This window comes from Pezoporus wallicus, unplaced genomic scaffold (genome assembly GCF_028554395.1).
Source record: "Pezoporus wallicus isolate ANWC-B61680 ecotype Strahan unplaced genomic scaffold, APGP_CSIRO_Pwel_v1 contig_6382, whole genome shotgun sequence".
Lineage (NCBI taxonomy): Eukaryota > Metazoa > Chordata > Aves > Psittaciformes > Psittacidae > Pezoporus > Pezoporus wallicus.
This window is the reverse complement of record NW_026638015.1, coordinates 835,745-861,585: the sequence shown is the minus strand read 5'-3', so window position 1 is coordinate 861,585 and position 25,841 is coordinate 835,745. Positions and strand designations below refer to the sequence as shown.

The window sequence follows — 25,841 nt, the reverse complement described above, 5'->3', positions numbered from 1 at the left end:
GTAAGATACCAAAGGAGAGATAAGTTTCTTATATACACTATATGTTGATACCTCAAAATAAGCCTTTTCTAAACAGCTACACATCCCAGCTATGGGAGCATCTACATTACATTTGTTAAAATAATGTTTAGTTCTCTGCAGAAAAAATCAAGTTGAAATTTATTTGCCCAAGATCCAATGGGATACCTTCTAACAATAAAAGTGGGATAATTTGACACGTAAGTATTGAAATAATACCAATTTAAAATCACATTCCTTTCTTTCAAGACACAAATACAGTTTAGGTAAAAGGCACACATTTTCTGAGAGTGTGGTTGGCTCATGTTCACATGTTCACTGATACTGTCTTGTTTTTCAGACATTACTAAGATTATATTGTTAAAGAGTTACTGGATCTTCCATTATTATTTTCACACACAAAAATAACTGGAAAAATGGAAATTGTCCCCTAACCTGTCCAGACACAGCCACCTCCCTTTGTGACAGAGGTGCCACTCAAATCAGTCATCACATGGTACAACAGGACCTGAAATCCCTGGGGAAAAACACATTGTAAATAGTTGGGAAAGTGCATGTGGGACTTCAGAGATAGGTGAGGCCCTTTGGAAGTGGCTCCACTACCTATGGAAAAAAATAATCTTGCTGCAACTGATCTGTTTCAAGAAATTCTACCTCCCTCCATGGCCCCAGGTGCTCACTCCTACTCCCTTTTCATACATTTCTATGTTCTCCATTCTGCCAAATGCATTTGTCTGAATTTGTCTGGGAGGTCATGTTTTAATTGAGAGGCCAGAAACTTCCATGAGCCAGGGGAGGAAACGATAGATGAATTTATGAAGTACTTTCTCCATATTAATTACTAGGAGTGTCTGGAGCTTTTTCCCACGCTGCACACAGCAGTAGCATCTGGAACATTGCATTCCAACAGCAGTAAAACAAAATCTCACGAAGAAGCAAATTGTTTACAAAAAGAATAATTCCATCATTTTACATTACTTTTTCTATCTAGACCACTGAAGTTAACATCAAATAATAGTGTTACTGATCAGCAGAATTTCTACGCATCAAAACCATGTAATGTAAAAATCCAGGCATCAGTTCTTTCCAAGCTCAGCAAAAGGAAGACCCTCATCCAGCTTCAGTAGGCCTCTTCTGCTTCCAGCACATCCTCTCACTTCTAGAAAGACACAGCTAATTTCTCTGCATTTCCTAACACATATTTAAAGCTGCTTTTGTACAAGATTTCTTCAGAAAGGAAGTAGAGTCACGATTTTCTTTAATCTTGGCTTACATTCATTTCCAGAGAAGAGTGAGACAGTTGCTCCTGTTGAAGCTGCTCCAGCCCCAGCTGCCTCAGAGCCACCTGCGCCACCAGTAGAAAGCAGCCAGAACACAGAAGGTAATAGAGAACTAATGCTGCTACCAAGTCTGGTTTGTTAACAGAAGGGAAGAGCAGAAATAGGGAATCCTTAGGGTCAGTGAGGAAGAGAGAGTAGCTGAAAGCAGACCACTAGTGATGAATGACAGACAATAAAGAATAAGGAATCTCAAAGACAGAGGAAACATATTGAGATATTTTGAAGACAAGAAATTCACTACGTAGGCTGAAACAGAAGCTGATGCAGAAAGGTCCAACTTGTAATTCTGATGTTTATTTCAGTTACACCTACCGGGACTCAACCAGAAGAGCCTCTGGACCCTATTGGGCTCTTTGTGACACGACCCCAGGATGGAGAAGTTACTGTTGGTGAGTAAAAAATGTGAGTCAAGTGATGTGTGTAAATTGTACCTGTTGCTTGACTATTTAGCTTTCCACGTACAGGATGGCAGCAGTGATATAACAGATAAATTAAACACTATTCATAATCTTATTTTCACCCACTTCCCTTACAAGGTGGAAACATCACATTCACTGCCAAAGTGGCAGGTGAGAGCCTGCTGAAGAAACCATCAGTGAAATGGTTCAAAGGAAAGTGGGTGGACCTGGGAAGCAAAGTGGGGAAACATCTCCAGCTACATGACAGCTATGATCGAAATAACAAGGTACAGCTGGCAGAGTAAGGTTCTCAGTCTTCTAGATCCTAATCTGGTGAAAATATAAGCAAATGTAGGAATGGTTTGATATTTAGGTACCCAAAGGTGTACACAATGCTATATTTACGCACAGAAGTCTATGTTTTGACTATGCAGACAAGAGACAAGCACTACATACAGACTTTTGCATACCTTATCGATGGTGAAATGAGAAAATGAATGGAGGACACAGGGAGCAAGTTTTGCACTACCTACTGCAGGATTCCCTTCATCTTCCTCTCAAGTAGTATATACTTGTTATATTTAAGAGAAAACTATATATCAGACAGATATTTAAGTATGGACTATCTTGGTTTTAATAGAGCAAGCACTTAGCTACTAGTGTTGGAATTTATTGTTTTCCTGCATTGTCTAGATTACTTTAAATAGCTGAGTAAGATCCATTTTTGCCACAAGTGTGTTCAAAGATACACAAACAGGAATACCAGAGAGTCTGTACCATGACTTCTCATCCTGTGTGGTATATGAAACACTACTACCCTCTCCTGGATGGAATGGAACAGACTTGCTTACATTAGCCACTCCTTTTGCTGAGTTTTCAAGCGTACGGTATAGACGGTGGAGGCTGTATTTGTTTAATGAAAGCTCTATTCCTGTTTACAATATGACTGCACACACCAGTACACAAGCATAGTTTGCTAATACAGCATTGTATCCTCTGAAAGACCTGTACTGATAATACTCTTTAACTATCCCTACTAAACTGAGGGGGTATTTGTAATTTATATGATAATAATGATTTACACACTCAAGAAGTTCTTCATTCTAAAAGGACACAGAAGCATATTTCACCTGTCATCTGTTTCTCTCCATGACTTAATATGCTGTATTCTCTCTCTATTTCACCATTTCATTTGTGAGCTCATTAATTCTATCATTGGTGCCTCTTCCAGGTGTACACCTTTGAATTGGAAATCATAGAAGCAAACATGACTTTTGCAGGAGGGTACAGATGTGAGGTGTCTACCAAGGACAAGTTTGATAGTTCTAATTTCAACCTGACAGTCAATGGTAAGATGAATTCCTGCCACCTTGTTCCTTCCTTTCATTTTTTTTTTCCTTTGTGTATGCCCACCACCAATTCTTTCTGGTACATCATAGCTACTAGACAACATAGACCTGAAGAGCTACACGTACACTTACAGAAGCCCACAGATGAGAACTGGGATGGGTTGGCAGCGATACAGAGCATTAGAAGTAACACTGATGTCACTCAAGCCAGAACCATGATGCTTTTAAAGAAAGCAAACAGAAAGATGCAAATCAGCCCAACTTTTCTCTGGCTTTATTCCAGTCTCAGATCCATTCTCTTATGATATTTAATTCCATTAGAATAATAGAGAGCACCATTCTATTTTGGCAAAAGTTCAGTACTAAAAATGGATACTTGGAAAAAAAAAAAGAGAAAAATGAAAGATTTAAACATGTGACACTATTACTAATTCCTTTCTTCGCAATAAATTCAAGTCCTGCAGAAGCACCCTGAGATGTAAAATTGTTGTAAGATTAAATGACTTATTTTACATAATACAGGGTGCCACCTTCACAATTGCTCGACTGAAAAGCTTATCAGCAATTGAAAGGGAAGGACATTTTAACAGTGATTTCCCCCTGGTGTGGAAGACTTTACATAAAAGAGTATAAACATGGACCACCTGAAAGAGCTGAATGTTCAGTTTTTCACCAGTTGGCTGTAGGAATCATGACTTAGAAGCTGTGACTGAGAACAGTTTTTCTCCCAGTAGTTGCAGGACACCTATTCGGATCAAGAGAAGTTTAGAACAGATCACTAAAGTTCTCCCTGTCCAGCATCCTTGCTGGAGTTTCTGTACATACCTAAATATTTCCAGGGATCTATTTTTGCTTTCAGAGTACGGATTATAATTTATTATTAGTAATAATATTCAGTTGATACGCAGTGGTTTTCTCATTAGTGTTTTAATACCCTGTGAAGCCAGTATTGAAACTAATATTTACCAGCAGGAGAACTGACAAAGAAGAGATAAGACAGTTCATCATGTTGCAGGTTATTATAAAGCATGCAACATGAGCTAAGCTACACACGGAACACTGGATGTTGAAAGCTAATTACTGTTTGAAGATGATGCTTCAATCTTTCAATATGTAGTTGATCACAGTTTACAACATAAGACCTTTAGAAAATAAAAAACAGATCTGCAAAGGGAAAGCTTTAGAAATAGCACTGTATTTCTGCATTATTTTGACTTTCCCATTCTTATTCATCACTTTTTGTCACATCAGAAGCACCGATACCTGGAGACTTGGATATTCGCACTGCCTTCCGACGCACGTGAGTGTGTACAGTGGAAACTCATGTAGATCAGATTATACTTCCATGTAGCATTCATTACTTTCTTAGGCAAAGCTAATTAAAAGCACAAAGATAGGGATGTCTACTAAGAAGATATTTCTACTATTAAAATATTACAGAACTTCTAGAAATCATCTAATAGAGTTTAGACTTTGTATTAGCATAACAATCATACTTGTCTTCAATTATTCAGTTGATAGTGTGTAGAATCCTACCAAGAACTTTAGCACTTTATTTTTCAGACCTGTAAAGAGCACTTCAGATGTAGGCCAATAGAGAAGAAAAGATTCTGTGTGGTGCATAGTCTTGATGTGGTCTGGCTTGAGGAACTACATATACCTTAATACAAACATTTGCTAAACAGAAGTGAGGTTTGATGGGAGGTCTGTGAGCAGCATATCACTGATAATATTAATATAAGCCTTTTGAATGTGTTTGTTTTCATGTTCTATAATTATATTAATTTAATTAAGTCAATGATACTATGCCTGTGTAAAAATTCAGATACATGCAGGTCTTAGATATTAAAGACTGCAAGGTATTGAACTGGTGCTGAAAAGGTTGTTCTCCCTCATCTATCATACTGTCTGGATTGATAAATGACTTAATGGAATAACGTTGCCTTCTATTAGCAAAAAAAAAAAAAGGCACAACTGGTTGGGTTCTTATTCAGACAATAACCACGTGTTTTTTTCACTGTTGAGTATTTCTTCTCCCTTTGTGTGATTCAGTTTCTCATTTTGTTTTTATGTATCTTTGCAAAATTACTAGACCAAGAATATTCCAACAGAAAACTATTTCTCTAACACAGGACACAAATCATCTATGGCAACTTCTTAAGTTTTTCCCTAGAAGTTCTATTTTTTAATGAATTTTTAGTTTAGTTTTGTTTTCATTTTTAACATTATATTGCAAAGAGCTAAAAAAAGACTCACAGAATTTATCTACAGTCAAATCCATCTACAGGAGGCTGACAAGCCTTGCTGTGATGCCTATTAAACAGAGGACAATCGGTGCATAGCTGCATTGAGTTATTTCACTGCAGTGAAATAAGGCTTCAAGTTTCTCTTCTTGGTAGCACAGCATTTAGAATCAGTTCAGAGGGAGTGCAGTGTGAGCAGCTTCAGGCTGTTCAGATTTTCAGTTTCTGCTGTAAGAATGGAGCCAGATTTTGAAGTGACCTGTTTAAATCTGAAGCTTTCTCTTTGATACCTTCACTCAGGAGCCTAGCAGGAGGGGGGAGACGGATGACTTCAGCCTTCCTCAGGTAGCCACTGTCTGTGTCAGCAGACAAATTCCAGTCTAACAATGAACTGTCTCTCTCTGCTTAGGAAAAGAAATAAAATAAGCGGAAAAAAAGGAAAACAAAACAGCAGCTTAAATTCCAAATAAATAATTGTTTATGGTGTGTAGTCTTTCTAAGTCAAATCCATACAAATAACTAGTAACGTGAGTATAAATAATGAAAAGAGTAGTTTGATAGTCTCAAGAGAGGCAGATTCATCTACAGAAAATGCATGTGTTTGAAAAGTGGCATCTTCTCACCACTGTTACAAGAAAAAGTAACTTCAAATTACATGCATGTCTGCCCCTGATGTTTTACATGTTTTCCTCTCTACTGACCACATCCTGACGGAGACTGCCGCTGCTCACAGAAATGTGATGAAAATCTATTGTTTCCTAGCACACTTTTTACCCAAGTATCATTTAATTTCCCAGCCTATCCTTTTTGATCCCAGTGTCTTCTACCATAACAAAAATAGGAACTCTGAGATTAGACTTAACTCTGTGCATGTTAAAGGAATTATTAGGGCCTTATTCTTCAGAAAACCTAAACATTGATTGCTAGGCTTTCCTGAAAATCTAATATAACTACCACCTGGGAAACAATAGGTGACTAGTTATTCTCCCAGCTGTAGATTCTGATTTCCTGAGTACTTAATCAGAAGAATCCCCTTCAAAAACTGGTATTATACTAATGATTCTCATGTACATTTTATGCCTGCAAACACTGAAAATCTTCTAAAAGTAGGGAACAAAGTGGCCAAAATACACTTTTCCATTTGAGCATCATACCCAGAAAATGATCCTTTGCAGCACTGTACTACTTTGAGAGTAATAACAGAAGTAAAGATGGCTTTTTTCTTAATAAAAAGAGCTCTTCTCACAACATATTCAAAATTATGCTCATTCAAGATCGTTACTTTTCTCACTAACATTGCATTGTCAAGCAGCACAAGAAGTTTGGCATTTGTTTCTCTTCCACTTAATAACAATACTGTTAAAATGCCCATAATTTTCCTGTTGAGGCTATTATGTTTTGAAATATTTGTTCCTCCAATATTGAATTTTCGTGACATTCTGGTTTACACTTCTACAGACAGATTTTCTCTGAAGCACCTAGCATCATATATTGGTATAGACAACAGCATGAGCTACCATCACCACCAGCACAACTAAAAAGAATCATTTCTGTGTATAAAACAATAATTAAATGTACGTTGTTGCTGCTGGACAAATATGTATGCTGTAAGACAGCATCAGCAGATTTTCATACTCAAGACAACAGAAATGCCAAGGAGCAGTTGAATACTGATGATGGGAGACAGAGACAAAGAAAATCCATTTTGACTTTCTGAACTTTGTCTGAATACAGAAAAGACCTTTTTTTCCCCTAAATTGAATAATCAATAGTCATGAAATTCAGTGTAACTCCCAGCACTTTTATATGAAATCCCTGAAGTGAATTTTTAGCAATTAAACCCCCCCAAAAAAGTTATTTTAGTGACCTTACTCTAAGTTTTCAGAGTAGATTTATACTTCAAATGCTCAGAAGCACAGCTAAAAGGCATTTGATTTGGAACACCAAAAAAAACATTGTGCATTCCATCTGAGTTCACCATATGTAACAGACAAAATTACACATCAAAAAACTCCTGCTTGTTGCTTCTTGTTCCCACAAACCAACTCATCACACCATTGCTTGTCATGTTGCTTGCTGGGTAACTGCATACTGAACCTCATCTCAGAATCAAAGTCAGAGCACAGAATTCGTCCTTTAACTCTCCCAAGCATCAATGATGTGACATTTTTCTGTGCAATAAATTCTGAAATCACAAAGATCCTTAGGAAACAATTACAGCTGGGGTAATACTAGAAAAATCCCCACATTATTTGAGATCGGAAGAAGTCCCAGAGAACTGTTGGTTAAATACTGCCCACACTGTAAATAATATTCACATTTCTGATATGACAGCTTTCCAAAAGCACTAATGAGTCCAAAGAAAAGCTTCTGAAACATCTTTATGGTAAACACGTTCCAGATCAATATGACCACCAAGCTAATACTATGTACAACTTTATCCATAATCAGCACAGAAAAAATACAAATTCATTAAATATATTTCCTAAGCCTATATGAAGACCAATACAGACAAAGAGCCTAATTGTCACCTCCCATGTCAGTTCATGTTCTGAGTCATTCTAAATCCATCTACTAGTACCCTACAAAAATATATCACCTACATCATGCTGCAGTCTCACAAGGTATTCCCATCTCCTTTTGAAACTAATTGTGGCTTTCTGTTACTATACAGCACGGAGGGTCATGAAGATGGAGAGTTTAATTTTAGCGCCCTACTGAAAAAGAGGTGAGTAAAATTCCATGAACTTAAAGAATTAAAACAACCAGTTTCTGTTGAACTCTGAAGCACAAAATCTAGATTAAGTTTATATTAATTTTCATAAATTCAGAATCCCTGAAGTTTTCCTGAAGCAGCTGTAACTGGAAAAAGAATGACAGAAACTTATGGCAAATTCCCCAAATACTCAGCATTTGATGCATTTCTGCTTGGTTTATAAGACTGATTTTTCCCAAGATAGAAAAGGCTGGGACTAAGACAATTGCATGCTTCCACCAGAGCTTTTCATTACAAAAAGCCCCGAAATGCAACAACAATTTACAATACCTGTCTATAAGAATTTATTATAGACAGGTGTTTATTATATATAGGCAGCTATATACATTATAATAGGAATATACATATACATATATATATATATATATATATATTATAAGAAGATTTTTCTGTCCTAAATTTCCACAATACTTTTCATCAGAAAGCTGGGAAAACAAGCCATTTTATTAGATATCTGTTAGTATTACATTACAAAACTATATTTTCTATAGCTTTTTATTACATGTATGCAATATATTCTATGTTGCATAAATATTATATAAATATTTTTATATCAATATTCTTCCAATTCTACTTTTTATTTCTTGCTTTTACTGACATTTTTTGGTGGAATTTCCTCTCTCATTCTCATCCTTCATTGTAATATCTGTTTTCATAACCTGCCTACTTCTGTTTTTCTCTTTTTCCCACCATCTTAACCTGGATGTTTTGGATTCTTCTGTTGCCAACAGAGAGTAAGATTTCTATTTTATTTTATCACAAACGCATGGGTCAGGCTGAATATATGAATATATATTTGTCTGAAATAATGCATGCATCTTCATCTTTCTTAGGTGTAGAGCATGATAAAATTTAGATAGCATGTAAGAAAATGATCAGCAATTCCTGAGACAGATGCTTTTAAACAGTTAATAGAAGTTAAGGGCAGACTACTGAATACAAATCAATGTGCTTCTCTGAATGTCCTTTCATTTTCACCATCACTTTCTTTTATAAGCAGTTTTCAATTGCCCTTGAATTCCCAGATTTTCTCATTAGCCTGCTGCTTTAAATTCCTATAGTCATAGAAATTAGAATCAGAAAAATCACATGCATAATATACCTGCTGGTGCCTATCAAACATGTGCTGAAGTTTTGTTCCATCCTTCCTGAAACATGTTAATGAAGGTATTACCGAAGTCACTTACTTCATAAATGTACAGGCGTCTCCCTTACAAACCATTTCAATCCATTCCAAGTGAAGTTTCCATTGCTCATTATCATCCCATTACTCCAAACCTGGCTCTCTTCACTGCCCGTGGCCACTCACTGTCTTTCTAGCTCCTGAAGTTTCTATAAACACTTGCCACTAGACTCCTGTTTTGCAAATGTAACTTATACCATTTAAGTTTTCACAATCAACTGCTTGGGTGAATGTTGTTGGGTATCTGTGTCCAGTTTTTGCTCAGCTATTAGTATTACTGTTTATAAAAAGGGGTTTATCTCCACAAAGAGTACAGGATCATGTATACATTTGGAGTAGCTTGGTTACAAAAGGCAATAACTCAATAGCCTGATGTTTCAGTCAAGTTAACTCACACAAATTTCAGTGGGGCTACAACATGACATAGATGTACAAAGTCCTGTATTATGCAGTATGTAACCTATCCGGCTTGAAGGGAATTCTGGCTTTGCAGTAACACTACAACCAGAATTCTCAAACCAGACAAGACAGAAAGTCCACTTATCAAACTTTCTATAGCTGACACTGATATCCAAGTTTCTTGTTTCACCATGAGCCCCAGAGAAGTCTGAAACAAAACCTGCATTTGAATTTTATTGTAAGTCTAAAGTAGGGAAACCCTGCTATGAGACCTTCTCCTACTGCATTCCCTTTCTGCTTTCATAATTAGTTTTGAGCAGTGGTTGGACTCTTAAAGGAGTAAAAATTTCTAGTATTTCTAGAAATGTTCAGTTTGTGGATTTAACTATTCATTATTTGTTAGACTAGAAATTCAATTCATTAGAAGAAGCTTATAAATGTCACTGCGTTCTACCGCTGGTTTTGACCTTTCTTGACTTATGAATCTCTGTTTAGTGAATTTAAGCATGCTGATGATTCACTGCTCCAGGTGTTTTTCACAGCCACTTTAGAACTAATTTGTGGATCCTTCAGGCTTTGCACACCACAGCTTGAAGACCACTCCTTTGTTAATAAGAACCGATAGGCAAAAAAACTTCATAATGGAATGCAACTAAAAATAGAATAGTTTGTTAAAATAGAATAGAAAAGGGGACCTCATGCTGAGGAACTCTCAAGAGCTATACAGATTCAAATAGAATCGAAGAGTATTCTTTTGGCACTTCTGCTTTGTCACACCTAATGTACAAGTGCCGCTCAATCCAGAGGTAATGAACATTCCCACTAGAATAAAAAGAGCTTCATTTAATATTGTATCTCCTATCATTGTAATTTAATTAACTAGTGTTGACATACAGATGTCATGGGCCAAGGAGAGGTCATTGGGAAGAGGAAGGGAACAGCTGTCACAGAACTATTAAATGGATAGTGAGCAGAGACCTTGAAGGAGGTGACAGCTGACAGGGTCCAATCAGTTGACAGTAATGGGATAGGAAGGAACCATCTCTGGGATGTACAAAACTATTTTTAACCCCTCCACATATGTTTAAAATATATCAGCTGCATATTCCATTTACAGCAGGTTCACTGAGCTGCATCTTAATGCCCACAAGTGCATAGTTAACCTATGAGGTGATCACTCTGAATAAGGATCCCAATATCAAGGAGAGTAACGTAAGGGTGGGAGAAAATTCAAGAGTCTAGGTCTATTACTTTTCATATACTGCTTAGTTCCTGTTGGAAGAGTACAGCCTAAATGTACAAACTCTTGTGTGTCTTTATGGGAACAAAGAGAAAGCTTGAACAAATACAAAATGGTGAAAAGGAGCATTGGGGTGGAGAAACCTTTGCTCAGAAGCAGAGAAAGCCGTTTTTTCCTTGTTTTTTCACAACTCAAACACTATACAAATTACAACCTTTAACTTTTAGTACAACTTTACATGCAGCTTACAAACCTTTCCCTGTAATTAAAAAATATTAGTAATTCCAAGGAAGGTAATATACTCATGCTTAGGACGAAATTTCTCGTGTTTCAGCTTGCATACACAATTTTTCTCATGATGTATTTAAACAAAACTCACAAAAAGTATTTTTGAAAACTCTATGAATAATCCTACCTGCAAATTTTCAGGCAAAGGGGTGAATAGAGATGAGCATAGAAGCAGGCAGATAGACAGAGACACCACCAGAATTCATACCCTGCCTGTTAAGTTTTTCTTATTTCCTATGAATTTAGGTTTCCTTTTGAGATAGTTTGTGCCACAGAACATTAATTGTACTAGTACAAAGAACTCAGCACATTAGAAATATTATATACTCCTAGATTTATGTACTTGGATATCTATTTCAATTTACATGTGTTTAGAAATATTTGAAAGTTGCTCATTGATATGATCAGGAGAACTTGCCCCAAAATGACTCATGTTAAAAACATATCTTGGTCTATTTGGCAAATCAGTCAATTGTTCTGCTTCTGCTAAACAAAACTAAAAATCATCTATAGCAGCCCCAGAGTAAATGATATATAGAGAAGAGGAACCCTGATTAAATTTGTGGGTGATTTTACTCACTATTGTGACAAAACAAATACCCAGTAGGCTGTACTTACTACAAGAAGTCCAAACCTCAGATACACCTATCAATCCAATGAGGGCTACTGAAGGCTTAGTGAGTGATAAACCCCTCCGAAGATATAAGATATCACATGCCATATTTCAGCTCAAACTCTCTAAGTTGAAATCCTCATCTCTTGCTTCCTTTCCTCTTCAAGAGCTACAGATGCTCTGGAAATCCCAGGTCTGGGCTGCAGTACTTTAATAAACATTGTGCTCACATTATGAGCAAGCCTTTTTGGCCTGACAATAAAACGAGCACCAGAAGTGTTTGGTTATCTCTTCTGTCTAGACTGACTATAGTCATGATTTTTCAGACCAATGGGACTGTTATCTTTCTAGAAAATTGTGGGGGAAAAAATAAAATGGAAATATGCCCAATAATCCTTAATTTTTCTCTGCATTACCTATTTGACTTCTTATTGGGTTTACAGCTGAACATGGCTTCATTATAACGGTGGGTTCTGCCTCACTGAAATCTGCTTGGTCCTTGGGATACCAGAAAACAACAGCCACAGGAAGTTCCTTTTCCTAAAGAAATTTTTAAATTACATCTTTTATCCTTTCTCTATTTACCAAAATGGAAACTATGACAGGCAACAACTCCATGATGACCTATGTGTGCCCTGTAAGGTGGTTAGCCATAATTCTGGGATAACGTCTGGAATAACATAACCAGACATGCTAACACTTATAAATTGCATAGAGGAACTATACAAAGTGTGGGAGCAAATTTGGTTTCAACAGGGGACAGCCTTTTTCTTAAGCTTTTTTCAGAGCTTTTGCATGAGCTCCTTCATCTCCCTGTTACTGAAGCACAAGCATGTTCTGCTAAAGATGAACATGACATTCATGGCTTTTTTGTATTAACACATGATGTCTTCTTTCTTGCCCATCGGGATGCTGTATGTGTTTCCAAACGATTCTCTGTGTCATTCTGGAGTACAGCAGCTTCTTGCGCACAGTAAATCGGTAAGGTTACAGCAACTTCTTTTTCTATTTATGACCTTATACATTAAAAATACCATGACAGAAAAAAATGCCTTCCCAAAGCCAGGCAACCAAATTTTCATTTTGCTTTGCTAAACCAAACATTAATTCTTCCACAATTGCAAGTTCTTTGGTTAAACTATAAGTAGTCCATTGTAAATATTGTCTTGTTAGCCATTACTCACCAATCTATGTGTCTTCATGTTTTATAGTTTCCACAGACAGCAACTATATTTACAATAGATAAGTATTTTAATAACCTCAAATTCATTTTAGTGAACAGAAAAAAGGCCCTGAGTAGAAAAGGATTTGTCTCTTATTAACATAAACCAACTGCCTTGTTTCTAAGGCGTTCTCAGGATGTCAGTTCAGTTCCTTGCTTTGACACGTTTTGTATATGACCACACCAGGAAAACAAATCTTCACGTGTTTCCATTACTCGTCATTAAAGGGAAGTTAATATTTGCCTTGGCTAATAGAAAGTAAACCGTTCAGGTCAGTAATTGGATTTTAATCGCTATATATAAATAGCGGTAAAACTAGTTTTATTTCATCATTTTGGGTAACAATATAGGAAAAGTTAGACTACTACATTTTTAATGAAGAAATGGCTTCATCAAGCCAATACATAGCTCACCAAGCCTATAGGTGTTTTTAAATCCTCTCAATAGCGGCATTCAGATCCTCTAATCCCTTTCTGCAGAGGTGAAGGAAAATCTGAATCCCAATCTGATGTTGATGTCTGGGAAATCCTGAGGAAAGCTCCTCCTTCTGAATACGAGAAAATTGCTTTTCAGTATGGGATCACAGATTTGCGTGGGATGCTGAAACGCCTCAAACGCATAAAGAAGGAAGAGAAAAAAAGTACAGGTTGGCAAGCTGTATTTATTCCAAATAAGTATGTTCTTACCTTCTTCAAATATTAACATCAGCTAATAGCAGCCATGAGAAAAGCACAAGGAATAGGATTTTCCTATTCCAATTGTTACACAGTTTTACATATGAAATGCTGATTCCTAAAGATTAAAGCGATCTCCAAAGCTCTGAGCTACCTTCCTCTGAAACTCTGGATGTCCTGAACCTGTTCATTTTAACTAGTTTCTTCTGCCCTACACCTAATTTTTCCCTGAACAGAAAGCAACAAAACCCCCACCCCTAAAACTCGTCAGTATGTCAGGTATCAGTGGTCCACTTAAAGAATTTAATTTCCATTGGGATGATATATTTGGAATTCTTGAGCCTTTTCTAGACTTGTGAAGTATTAATTGCCTAATTTTAACTAATTTGTTTTAAAAATATGAAACAGAGAAGGCAAACTGCCATTCACGAGTGAGAAGATCAGTATCATTTTCCTACATGGGTAGACAAAGCTGTAACTCTGTGTAGGATGTGTTGGAGTACATATTCACATCTGATACAGACTATTCTACTGTGCGTATTTTAGTTTGTATCACGTACTTTTCATCCTATATTAAGGAAAACAGAAAATAGAACAAGAGGATCAACAGACAGGAATGGTAAAAATGCAAACAGGTATGCAGAAAGCAGGGAAGGTTTAAGATGATGTTAAACCATAGGAAAGGGAATAGAGAATTACTTCCCTGATAGAGAATGCAAAAAACAAATGTTAAGTATAAGAATGAATAAGATATATAGTTTTTTAATCATTCTTTGTCATAGCATTCCTCAAGAAACTGGATCCAGCTTACCAGGTGGATAAAGGGCAAAAGATCAAATTAATGGTCGAAGTTGCCAATCCAGATGCTGATGTGAAATGGCTGAAGAATGGACAGGAGATCCAAGTGAGCGGCAGGTAAACCAGAAACATGGGAAATCCCCAAGAGAAGGAGCTACAGCTTGGACAAAGTGGGAAAACCAGCTTTTCTTGGAAAGAAAGGATTGTAGGGGGGAGAAATGGGAGCTGAGAAAGAATCTACATTATGCTTTGTCTTAGGGACTGTTTGCTTGTCTCACTGCTTTTTCTTTTCTTCTCCCTCTGCTCTGTATATCTACACATAAAACTGGATGCTTCCATCTACCTACATAGCAAGTAAGTCCTCAGATTATATTCTGATCTTCATGTGCATATCCAGGGTTCACAATTACTTTCACATGATATGGGGTATACTTCAGTGCAGCTTGTTTGTCAACCCAGTTTCCAGTGATTTTGTGCTGAAGCCATGACAAAGCACTTTTAGCGGTCGCCAGGTTTGTTGTATTGCTAGATGTTAGAAAAGCATGTGGCACCATTCACAGGAGTTTGTACTTCTCACATTTGTATGAAGATTTCTCCATAATTTCCTATGCTATAGTTTTTCAAGCACTACTGCTGTCCACTGCATCAGGACAGGGATATAAGGATTGAGTCTTAAACCTTGCCACAGATGCCAGAAAAAGAAGGAATCTTTTCCTCTGCCAGGCAGGGGAAGACAATGTCTGGGTTGAAAGGAGTTAGACTCTGATAATTATTCAGATTCTCTTTTCAGATATATTTTTGAGTCTGTTGGGAATAAGAGAATACTGACCATAAACCACTGCTCTCTGGCTGATGATGCAGCATACGAATGTGTAGTAGGGGACGAGAAGAGCTTCACGGAATTGTTTGTAAAAGGTGAGCAATGAACTTTAAATTACTGTTACCTTCTCTACTCTCAGATCGGTTAATCTCATAGAAAAGGAAATTCTCACAAATGAACAAATTCTGACATTTCTTGAAGTATATATTTTTCTTACAGTTGAATGAAGGAAAATTATTCCTATAGATGCAACTAAGAAAGCACAGAAAAACAGCCCAGTGATGATTACCATTAATTCTCATTTGGGAAGTGATTTACTTCTCCTGAACAATAGGGCCAGAAAGTTACTTTAAAATTTGATTCCACTCAATAAAAACTATATGGGCAGCTGAAGTAGTACAAGAAACTAATGCTTCTGGTTTAGAATTTTAGACTATATATGAAACTTGATTAATTCTGTGTTTGTATTCTGCCTCATGAAGCAAAACCCAAAAGGTCATTTGGTAAAATTGATAATGTGATCTGGCACAGTAAATCTGAATTTTCAGCATAGAGAGCATCACCATGGGGCTCTTCCTGTACAGTACAGAGTGCTGAAATCTACCTCTGGTTTTCAGTCTTCTAGAATACTGTTTTAATAAAAGTATCTTCATTTTCAGAACCTCCAATCCTGATCACTCACCCACTAGAGGACCAAATGGTGATGGTTGGAGAGAGGGTGGAGTTTGAATGTGAAGTGTCTGAAGAAGGAGCTACTGTGAAATGGTAAGAGAATAGAAAAGGGGAAAAAACCCCCAGACAACATGAAACCATCTCACTTCATTGGACATTCTAGGACCAGTGTTTGTGTACTAGAGTTGTGAATAGAAAGGAAGAAGGCATTCTATATAACTGCTTTCAGAAAAAGAGTGATCCTTCTCCTATATGTCAAACATTGAGGAGGAAATGAGAGGCCAAAAATAAAATAAAAGGTATAGATATTTTATAGGGCGTCTAGAATTTCTTGTGCAGTGTTTACAAGGTGCTGCCGAGCTGTTGGCTTTAAGCTGCTCTAAACACTTGACAGTAATGTCTAACTATTGGCCAGACTAATCAGATCTGTATTGTGATGAGTCTGCTGAACATTATGGGATCTTCCAGTCTTCTCAACCACAGTGAGGTGTGATGTTTGGTTCTCTTAAAAAGCACTTTTTCTTAGGTAAAAAAAGTGTCGCTTGAGACACAGAAAGAAGGTCATTGACTTATTTTAACATAACTGTTGCAGTGATCCTGTAAAAGCAATCATTATGCATATGCAGCAAGTAGGATTAAGATGACAAACATTTAGACCATAGAGTCCATTTTATTGGACATTCCAGCCAAGCGGAAGCTGGGTTCATGTTGCTTGGGCAGACACAGCAGGCAGTGCTCACATACCAGGTCTTACTCACACTGTTCTCACTTCATTCTCTACCAGATGAAATTTTCTTGTGCTTGTTAACAGCTTCAGGCATGTGGTTATCAACTGTTCCCACAATGCCCATTACATTCCTGGAAAGTGCCAAACACTCATCTGCTCTCCCAAAGGAAGGAACTGAAAATTTAAATAGAGCTCAAGAGCTAGTACAGCATATGCATTACACCATTAAAGCCACATGCACAGGCACACACATGCTATTGTTCAGGAACTGCTTAAAGATGCCTGGTTACAAGAGATGGGGACAATCAGATCTGTTCCTCTCAGAGCATAGTGCAGCTGCCACACTTTGATCCTTTGCCTTTGAACAACTCCCATACATCATACAGGGCTGCTATCTGTGGGCTGGGCATTTGGTGCGACAAGGCCAAACCAGCAGCTGTCTCAGCCTGAAATGCAGCAAGTGGCCAGAGAAACTCTTCAAATGATAGCAACAGAAAACTGAGCACTTAGACATTTACGCTGTATTTTACTGGGTTCATTACGTGAGACAGTCAATGCTCTTGCAACAAAGGGAGTATTTTGGACAATGGAGGACAATCTCCAAGGAAAACATGAAACACAGTATGGAGAAAGAGTTTCAGTTTTGGCTCATCAGGGAAATGCTCAATAGTTTAAGCCAAGTAGCAGACATTAACTCAAGGCACCTGTTATAGCACCCTTTAAACCTGGGATATGAAATCACAAGCACATGAACAAAAGCAATTATGTGACTTGCACAAGACAACGGTCACAACCTCTTAGGCATGGCCATCAGACTACGACTTGGAGAACTCATTATGTGGGTCTCTTCACAGTAATCAGCAAACAATGTTCTTTTGATCACCTGGAAAGGTCTCACATTATTATTATGCATTACTATGGAATAGCTATTTTTAAAATTCAGGTGCTTTTGGAAATAATCCTTGAAGAAGTTTTGACGTGATTTTTCCCATCTCTGAATGCTGGATGTATCATCTGATCAGTTCCAAAAGAAAACAAACTCTAGTAATGTAACAGCAACAATAAATCTCTGCATCCCCATTATCCCATAGTACCTACATCAGCCTTATCTCAGAAGACATTAGCCAGTTTGTCCTTGGAATCTAAACGGGAAATAGGAAAGCGTTTCCAGTCACTGAGTGGCAAAGTTGAGAATGGATATTTGGTCTTGCAGATGTTCTTGGTATAGACTAAACTATGGCTAACCTACCTATTATTGCACTAGTTGTGCTTCAAGTCTGAGGCTGGACCAGATGACCTACCGTGGTCCTTAAACCAACAGTTTATGGTTCTATAAAATCATAGAATCATAGAATAGTTAGGGTTAGAAAGGACCTTAAGATCGTCTAGTTCCAACCCCCCTGCCATGGGCAGAGACACTTTACACTAAATCATATCACCCAAGGCCTCGTCCAACCTGGCCTTGAACACTGCCAGGGATGGAGCATTCACAACTTCCCTGGGCAGCCCATTCCAGTGCCTCACCACCCTAACAGGAAAGAATTTCCTTCTTATATCCAACCTAAACTTCCCCTGTTTAAGTTTTAACCCATCACCCCTTGTCCTATCACTACAGTCTCTAATGAAGAGTCCCTCTCCAGCATCCCCATAGGCCCCCTTCAGATACTGGAAGGCTGCTATGAGGTCTCCACGCTGCCTTCTCTTCTCCAGGCTGAACAGCCCCAACTTTCTCAGCCTGTCTTCATACGGGAGGTGCTCCAGTCCCCTGATCATCCTCATGGACCTTCTCTGGACTTGGTCCAACAGTTCCATATCCTTTTTATGTTGAGGACACCAGAACTGCACACAATACTCCAGGTGAGGTCTCACAAGAGCAGAGTCTTCCAGTTACACTTTGATACCAACCGATTCTTCTACCTCATTGCTCCAGTCACCAAAGGAAGGCCTCTAATATAACCTTATATGAGGGTTTTCACTTTTCACTCAAGTATTATTTTAAGCTAAATGATATCTGGGAGTTGGAGTTTTTTTGAGGTTTACAGTTTTATCACTCCACTATTTGTCGGGACAACCTTCTGCAAACACTCTACTCACACACAGCATCAGCAATGTGGTAGTCAGTAAAATAAACACAAGTTACATGTACTATTCCATTCCCAGGGACTTAAGACACTAGTCATTGTAAATAGCCTACTTTCATTATTTAGACAACATTTAAAGAAATCTCTTTGTTAACAATGGCTGAACATTGAGATATTCTTCATGAGCCATATGTCAAAATTCCTCACTAAAAAAGAAATGAAGAAGTTCAGCTTTGGACCACTAACCACAGCGCAACTGCCTGGTTTTGCCAGAGCAGCATGCTGAACTTGTAGATCACAGTCTGTTCTCAGAAGCTCAGCAAAGGTTTACTCATTGCTTCGTAGCACTTGTTCCAGAACTAATCTGCATGAATGAGACTATCAGCCTTAGGAGAACATCTTGCATGTGGTCTCAGACTCTTGCCACTCAGCAATCAGAGGAAACACTATCCTGACATAACACTAAGCATTCTGTTTCACATGGCTGGTAAAGGCATCTTCTGTTTCCTCCCTTCTTTACATTGTGCTGTGATCTGGAAGGGAGAAAACACTGTTTTTCCAAAACCAAAGATAAGATCCAAAAACCTGTGCTGTAAAGTACAGTTAGGAAGGAGTAACCTATAGGTATCTTGAAATGCAGTTGCAGCAGATACATCTAAGTTTCAAGTCAGATGATTCCTCTCTCTGCTTAAAGTTTAGACCTTGTGATTGACTTCAGCAAAATAACTGAGGCAAAAGGTTTTCTTGCATATACCTACCTAGAAATTAGAGCTCTATTATTTTAAGGAGTCCTTAAATAACATTTCAATTTGCTATCCTGTAGGCATATTTCTTAGGCTAAATAGTCATTGGTAATGAATAAGGGAAATTACACAAGATAGAAAAGTCCTATTCTATTGAAAGCATAACATTGTTTCTGGGTTTTTTTCTGGTTGTTTTTTTTTTACCATGCGAGTAAGTAGCAAAGAGAAAAACATTTTCATTTGCAAACTGCAGCAGTATTCAAGTAATATCATATAAATCTATTCAAATAATAATGAAAACTATAAAATACTACAAAAGGAATATGCTGAAGAAACTAGCAGTTATTTTCTTGCAGCCTGTTCATGTTGTTTAGGATTAACAACAGGAAATCTTGAGTATTTTTGTGTGACCTTGACTGAGCAGCATGAATCCTCTCTACTCATTTCCCTTTGTGACTATTGGAAATGACAATAATTAAATTTCCTCCCAGGCTGGATGGTGAAGCTTAATTTAGTAATGTCTTAAATTAACTGGGACATCCTTCAATGTAAAGGGCTACAAAATCCAAAATACATCTTTGTTTCAATTCAAGCTAAAATTTTCTTAATTTACTGATGCCCACAAACCATGGATTTATAACTATTATAATTTACATCAGGAAAATTAAGACTTCAAAGTCATTTCCCATCAAGTCCCATTTACATTATGGCAATTTATAAAATAGCAAATTCCCTGCTGTTGAAGTGTCTTCATCCCTGTATCTTCTACAGCATTTAATATACTTTCATAATTATCTATAATAAATAAATCTATGCATAAATACTAATAATTAAGTAAATCCTGCGAGTAAACCCTCTTGAACCAGAAGTCAAATACCTAGTGTAAATTAATGGTCAAGCTAGTAGCATTTCTGGTTCCAATAGCATTTTGCTAACTTGAAATGTTACAAAGATTTAATTTACCGTGTGTCTTCCAATCTCTAGTAATATTGAGCTGGCTCTTACTCTCTTCCAGCCAGCCATTGAAAAATAACTCAATATTATTTGTGGCATTGCAGGGAAAAGGATGGAGTTGAGCTGACACGAGAAGAAACGTTCAAATATCGATTCAAGAAAGATGGCAAAAAGCAGTATCTAATTATTAATGAGTCAACCAAAGAAGACAGTGGACACTACACAGTGAAGACCAATGGTGGGGTATCAGTTGCTGAACTAATTGTACAAGGTAGGCACCAAATTAAAACAGGCTAAGGTAACCTTCTCCAGGATAGTGCATAGGGGTAGCATAATCCCTATGCCAAGGAAAAAGAACACTTAATAAGGGCCATAAGGTTTGATGATAAAGGGCATCAAGGATGTAACAGATACTCTGATAATCACAGGTGCTTATCTATCAGCCCTGTTTAAGAACTGCATGCTGTGGCTTTCCCTTCATATATCACTCTTCCACACACAGGTTGCTCAGCCTTAGCTTTTTCTACTAAGTAAAACCACACCAAGCATTTACATACAGCGCTATTGGGATTTGCTAATGTACGTATCTATTATTCTCCTAATATCAGAGAAAAAGCTGGAAGTTTATCAGAGCATTGCAGACCTGACAGTGAAGGCACGTGACCAGGCAGTCTTCAAGTGTGAAGTTTCTGATGAAAATGTGAAAGGAATCTGGCTAAAAAACGGAAAGGAAGTGGTTCCAAATGAAAGGATAAAGATCTCCCACATTGGCAGGTTAGTCTTGTTTCAGAAAGCAGTTATATGCTTGGGTATTGCATTACATTCTACAGAAACCAGCATCTCAGGGGATAGGAATATAAAACAAGACCCTGTCTTGGGTCCAGCTAAAAGGAAAAAGTTTGAAAGTTTCACATATGCAATCAATATATATTCACAGATTGCTTTTGTATGCATGCAGTCTTCCTTGTTAGTATATTTTGCATGTATGGCATCAGTGGTACAGCAGCAGAATTCAGTCTCATTTTTATTAGGATTTCATGTTTTCTTGGTATTCAAGCAATGCAGAAAACACATTGTCGATAACTTTAAAATTAGCAGTAGTACTCAGACAGATAAAGATAGCACATATGTATAAACCTCCTCAGAAAAACTAGTGTTCATATTAACACACAGATGTGCAATCCTGTGCTCAAGTTTCTTAGCAGTCTGATTACTACTGGAAATGGAAAGCAAGCTTGAAAAGATACATAAGCATTGCATGCTAGGTAGTCTTCCTTGGTACTCCCTTCTATATTCTGTTTTGAATTTACAATATACAGGGGTGGAGCACTGATTTTTAGCTTGCTTTTCAAGAATTTATCGTAGCCACAATCTGCTCAAATGAAACTATTCAGCAGTATTACAGCTGCCCTTGTAAAGGACTGGACTAAAGCAGAGAAACAGCTTCTTCTGTTCACACTAGACTATATACCTTGACAAGAAAACATGCTGCATGGATTTGCTTGAATACTGAAAATAGAGAAGTCCTGGTGATTGCTGATTTGATGTTAGGACAAGGGGACAAGAAGTAGTAACGTCTGTTAACAAGACTGCACCTTGTCTCTTGAGATGATAACCCTATTTCTCGTGGAGAGGTAAAGGAATGCAATATATCTGTTCATGTTTCCAGAATCCATAAGCTAACTATTGAGGACGTAACACCAGACGATGAGGCTGATTATTCCTTCATCCCTCAGGGATTTGCTTACAACCTTTCTGCCAAGCTTCAGTTTTTGGGTAAGTTATCTTAGGATATGCAATTGAAATTCCAGAGGTATAAAAAGATGGCATTAATCATGGTTATAGCAGGAAAGAGTATGCAGTCTCCTTCCTGATACCTCAATATAGGCACATTTCATTTCCCTGTTAATTTGTGTCATCATCATCATTGTTTTACTGAGCCTGTTTTTGAGTTTATTGCATTAATCTGTATATGTCTTATGAGGTTTTAATGATGAAAAGTTTTAGAATTACATTGTGAGAGCAGATTCTGTGCAAATTCTGTTTTCTGATCTATTTCTCCTTTCTCTCTCCTCTTTCTTTCCCAGAGGTCAAGATAGATTTTGTACCAAGAGAAGGTAAGAACAGAAGCTGTTATTTACATTAAAGTAAATAAGTTTTCAGTAGCAAGGGAAGCAGTGTTCTTTTTCATTTTTAATTTAATTTATGAATATTCACTATTTTATTTCTTCATACAGAGCACTCAAACTAAAATTTAAAACTTCTTTTCTTTGCCTTTGCTATAGAACCTCCTAAAATCCACCTTGACTGCCTGGGCCAATCCCCTGACACTATTATTGTGGTGGCTGGGAACAAATTGCGATTGGATGTTCCCATATCAGGAGATCCAACACCCACTGTCATCTGGCAGAAAGTAAACAAGGTAGTGTGGAACCTGACACAATGGCTGAGGCAAGCAGGTCATAACAGGAAATCCATTTTCTTTCTTAAATGTTACTCTGATTTGCAATTCTTAGTTACATTTTCATCTTCCCTTTAAATACCTGCAATGCAGCTCTTTGGGATTTTGCTGGTTTTGTGAGAGTCACCCTGAACTGTTCTTTTCCTAAACTGTTGCCTCATTTTCTATTCCAAAAGAAGGTCTTAGTATGTGTGAGTTGATATATGTCCATGCAAACAGGTTATGTGTTCAGTCTCTTTCTACCTCAGAGAAAAAGAAGTAAATGACAAGCCATTCCCACCACCTTCACCTGATAGGATGGACATGTTCCAGAGTTGGCAGCTTTTTTTTTAATCTTGCTCCGGAATTCTACAGTCTGTGAAGAAAACGTCTTCTTAGTAGACCACTGGGATAAAACAGTATTTGGTATGATGAAAATTAAGGACACTTGCTATTTGCCTTACCAAACCAATTACAAAACATCAAAGAGAGAACTTAGACGCTAGACACAAAATGTTAAGTGGGCTTCTTTTCTGGCTGTCTCAGAACATCCCCACCCCTCACCATCTGTGGGCTCTTAAGCTGTAACTAGCACAAAACACAGAAATACTTTGCATAATATTCTACAGCATCATTACACTTTCCATATGTGTAGATGCAGACAAAATAATATTGCCAATTATATTAATTTTCCTAGTAAGACTTCGGTATTTTTTCTGCAATTCAGTGTTATTATGGAAATATAAGAGCCGTTTGTCTCTATTTTAGGAACAAAGAAAAATTGACTTTCTCATACACAAGTTTCTTTGATGAAATGATGACTGGGTATCAGACAACACCTATGCCGTGGTATTTTTAAGGCATGAGGTCTCAACATCTACATCTGACTTAGAAAGAAGTAATCAGGTTTTTTTTGTAGTTACAAGATGAGTAACCAGTACCACAAGACACAAACAGATTTACAATCAGTTACAGTTCTATAGCAGCAAAGTCGTGCATCTTTGTTAAGCTCCAAATTTGGTTTTGCTTATTTATTCTTCCCTTAATTCACTGAAGTCTGATACATCTATTTCCATTTCTACTTTTGACTTCTGTATAAGTTGATTTCCTTCCCAGGTCTGCTTGCTGCCTTCACTTTGCTCTTCACTTTTCTCACAGTTCCATCTTCAACCCCTGTAACAAACATATGGATTCTCCTCTGTCTTGCAGAAACGGCTTTACTGCTGTGCTCAGAAAGCTTAGCTGACTTTCTCTGGTTTCTTTGCTTATCTAGAAGACCGACCTTATTCGAAGCAATGAGGATTCCATGACTCCCTCAGAAAATGGCAGTGACTTAAATACTGATGGTAAGGTAAGTTCTTCATTATCCATGCAGAGATACAAATATGCTTAGTGTTTTCCAGATAAAAGGTAATATTCAGAAGGAAATAAAATTAAGTTCAGTAGATATTAAACTGGGGAAGCAAAGAGAACATCAGGCCCAACATCCTGCTTCACAATGGCAAGTACTAAACATTTTGAATGCCCACAAGAGATCTGGGAAGCAATTTTTGACTAAAATGCTGATTGAGGAAATCTCTTTCTAATCACCATCACATGGTGGCTGGATTACAAAGAATCAAAGCAGTATTTTGAAAATTCTTTTTAATACATTTATAAATGTTTTTTCCTTTTCTTTCTTACCCACTAACCTGTAAACTTCAATAATAACTAGAGAAAAAAAAGGACAGAAATCTTACAGGGCACAGGGAAAGATGACAATGGGTAAAGAAGGTGGACTATGTATGTACAGAAGTGAAAGAGGATCCATAGAATTTTCCAACGAGTTTCCTTTTTGTCATGATTAACTTATTTTGATATAGTAAAAAAGAAAAATTTGCATTTACTATGTAACAATAAATTTTTCTCAGGTTTTGGTTTCTGGAGGCACTATTCAGGCACATACACTTTCTAATGGTTCCTGTTCCAAGTCTAAAGATACATGGACACATGAAGAAAAGAGCATGTTATAAATGTACAGCAAAGTTGCGATCATTATGTTTAGACCTCAGCTCAAAGTAGAAAGTTACCCCTCTTGTATGGGGTATATGACACTCTTGGTGTTATATTATATGTTATATATGACACTCTTGAGTGACAGAAATCACCCTAAGGACATTAACAAGAAACATGGTAAAGCTTTTAGAGAGCAGTTGTTCAAATCCATGTTATCTGGTGCCAAATGGAGGTACTGTTGATCAGGAATATTTGCTCAACAATTTGGAAGCCTTCTCAAATTTGCACAGTACCTAACTGTTATCCATGAAACTCTTTACACTGGTAATAGCAGATATCCCAAGTAGGAATTTGTGGAAGTACTTAAAGTACCTTCTTTGAAACATAACCTGAGGGGTATGAGTAACTAGCAATTAATCTTAACAATGTGCAGACTTTCAGAACCAATTTTCCCAATGTTATTTATGTGAGATATTTAGTCTAAACTTCCTTTCTTCTATGTATAAATAGAACTTTAAAAGCTTCATTGCTTTTCAGTAATTTTTATTTTATTCAGTGATTTGAAGATTTTCTCCAGCTTACCTACAGGCTCATCAGGCTGCCCTGACACAACTTACAATGACTTTATCTGTTCCTTTCACTGCCCACAGCTTCTGTTTGAATCTGAAGGCAGAGTTCGTGTGGAGATGCATGAAGACCACTGTGTGTTCATTATTGAAGGGGCAGAAAAGGAAGATGAGGGAGTATACAGAGTTATAGTTAAGAATCCAGTGGGAGAAGATAAGGCTGATATCACAGTCAAAGTTATTGGTAAGTGAAGGAAGGAAACAGCCATGAAAGCATCTTAAGCTCACTGAAACTCACCCT

General features: G+C 37.3%; 1 protein-coding gene across 1 annotated transcript in view; it reads left to right on the top strand.

Moving 5' to 3' along the window:
* MYBPC3 (myosin binding protein C3) overlaps nucleotides 1-25,841 on the top strand; it is a 59,680-nt gene that overhangs the window by 10,021 nt on the left and 23,818 nt on the right. The window contains exons 3-23 of the mRNA XM_057408886.1: nucleotides 1,304-1,399; nucleotides 1,661-1,747; nucleotides 1,895-2,043; nucleotides 2,988-3,105; nucleotides 4,357-4,405; nucleotides 5,649-5,693; nucleotides 8,023-8,076; nucleotides 8,856-8,858; nucleotides 12,805-12,828; nucleotides 13,550-13,716; nucleotides 14,527-14,659; nucleotides 14,894-14,896; nucleotides 15,333-15,457; nucleotides 16,022-16,127; nucleotides 20,644-20,810; nucleotides 21,148-21,313; nucleotides 22,209-22,315; nucleotides 22,627-22,656; nucleotides 22,825-22,961; nucleotides 24,253-24,330; nucleotides 25,625-25,784. Coding sequence (XP_057264869.1) covers nucleotides 1,304-1,399; nucleotides 1,661-1,747; nucleotides 1,895-2,043; nucleotides 2,988-3,105; nucleotides 4,357-4,405; nucleotides 5,649-5,693; nucleotides 8,023-8,076; nucleotides 8,856-8,858; nucleotides 12,805-12,828; nucleotides 13,550-13,716; nucleotides 14,527-14,659; nucleotides 14,894-14,896; nucleotides 15,333-15,457; nucleotides 16,022-16,127; nucleotides 20,644-20,810; nucleotides 21,148-21,313; nucleotides 22,209-22,315; nucleotides 22,627-22,656; nucleotides 22,825-22,961; nucleotides 24,253-24,330; nucleotides 25,625-25,784 — 2,004 coding nt within the window. The remainder of the gene's footprint in view (nucleotides 1-1,303; nucleotides 1,400-1,660; nucleotides 1,748-1,894; nucleotides 2,044-2,987; nucleotides 3,106-4,356; nucleotides 4,406-5,648; nucleotides 5,694-8,022; nucleotides 8,077-8,855; nucleotides 8,859-12,804; nucleotides 12,829-13,549; nucleotides 13,717-14,526; nucleotides 14,660-14,893; nucleotides 14,897-15,332; nucleotides 15,458-16,021; nucleotides 16,128-20,643; nucleotides 20,811-21,147; nucleotides 21,314-22,208; nucleotides 22,316-22,626; nucleotides 22,657-22,824; nucleotides 22,962-24,252; nucleotides 24,331-25,624; nucleotides 25,785-25,841) is intronic.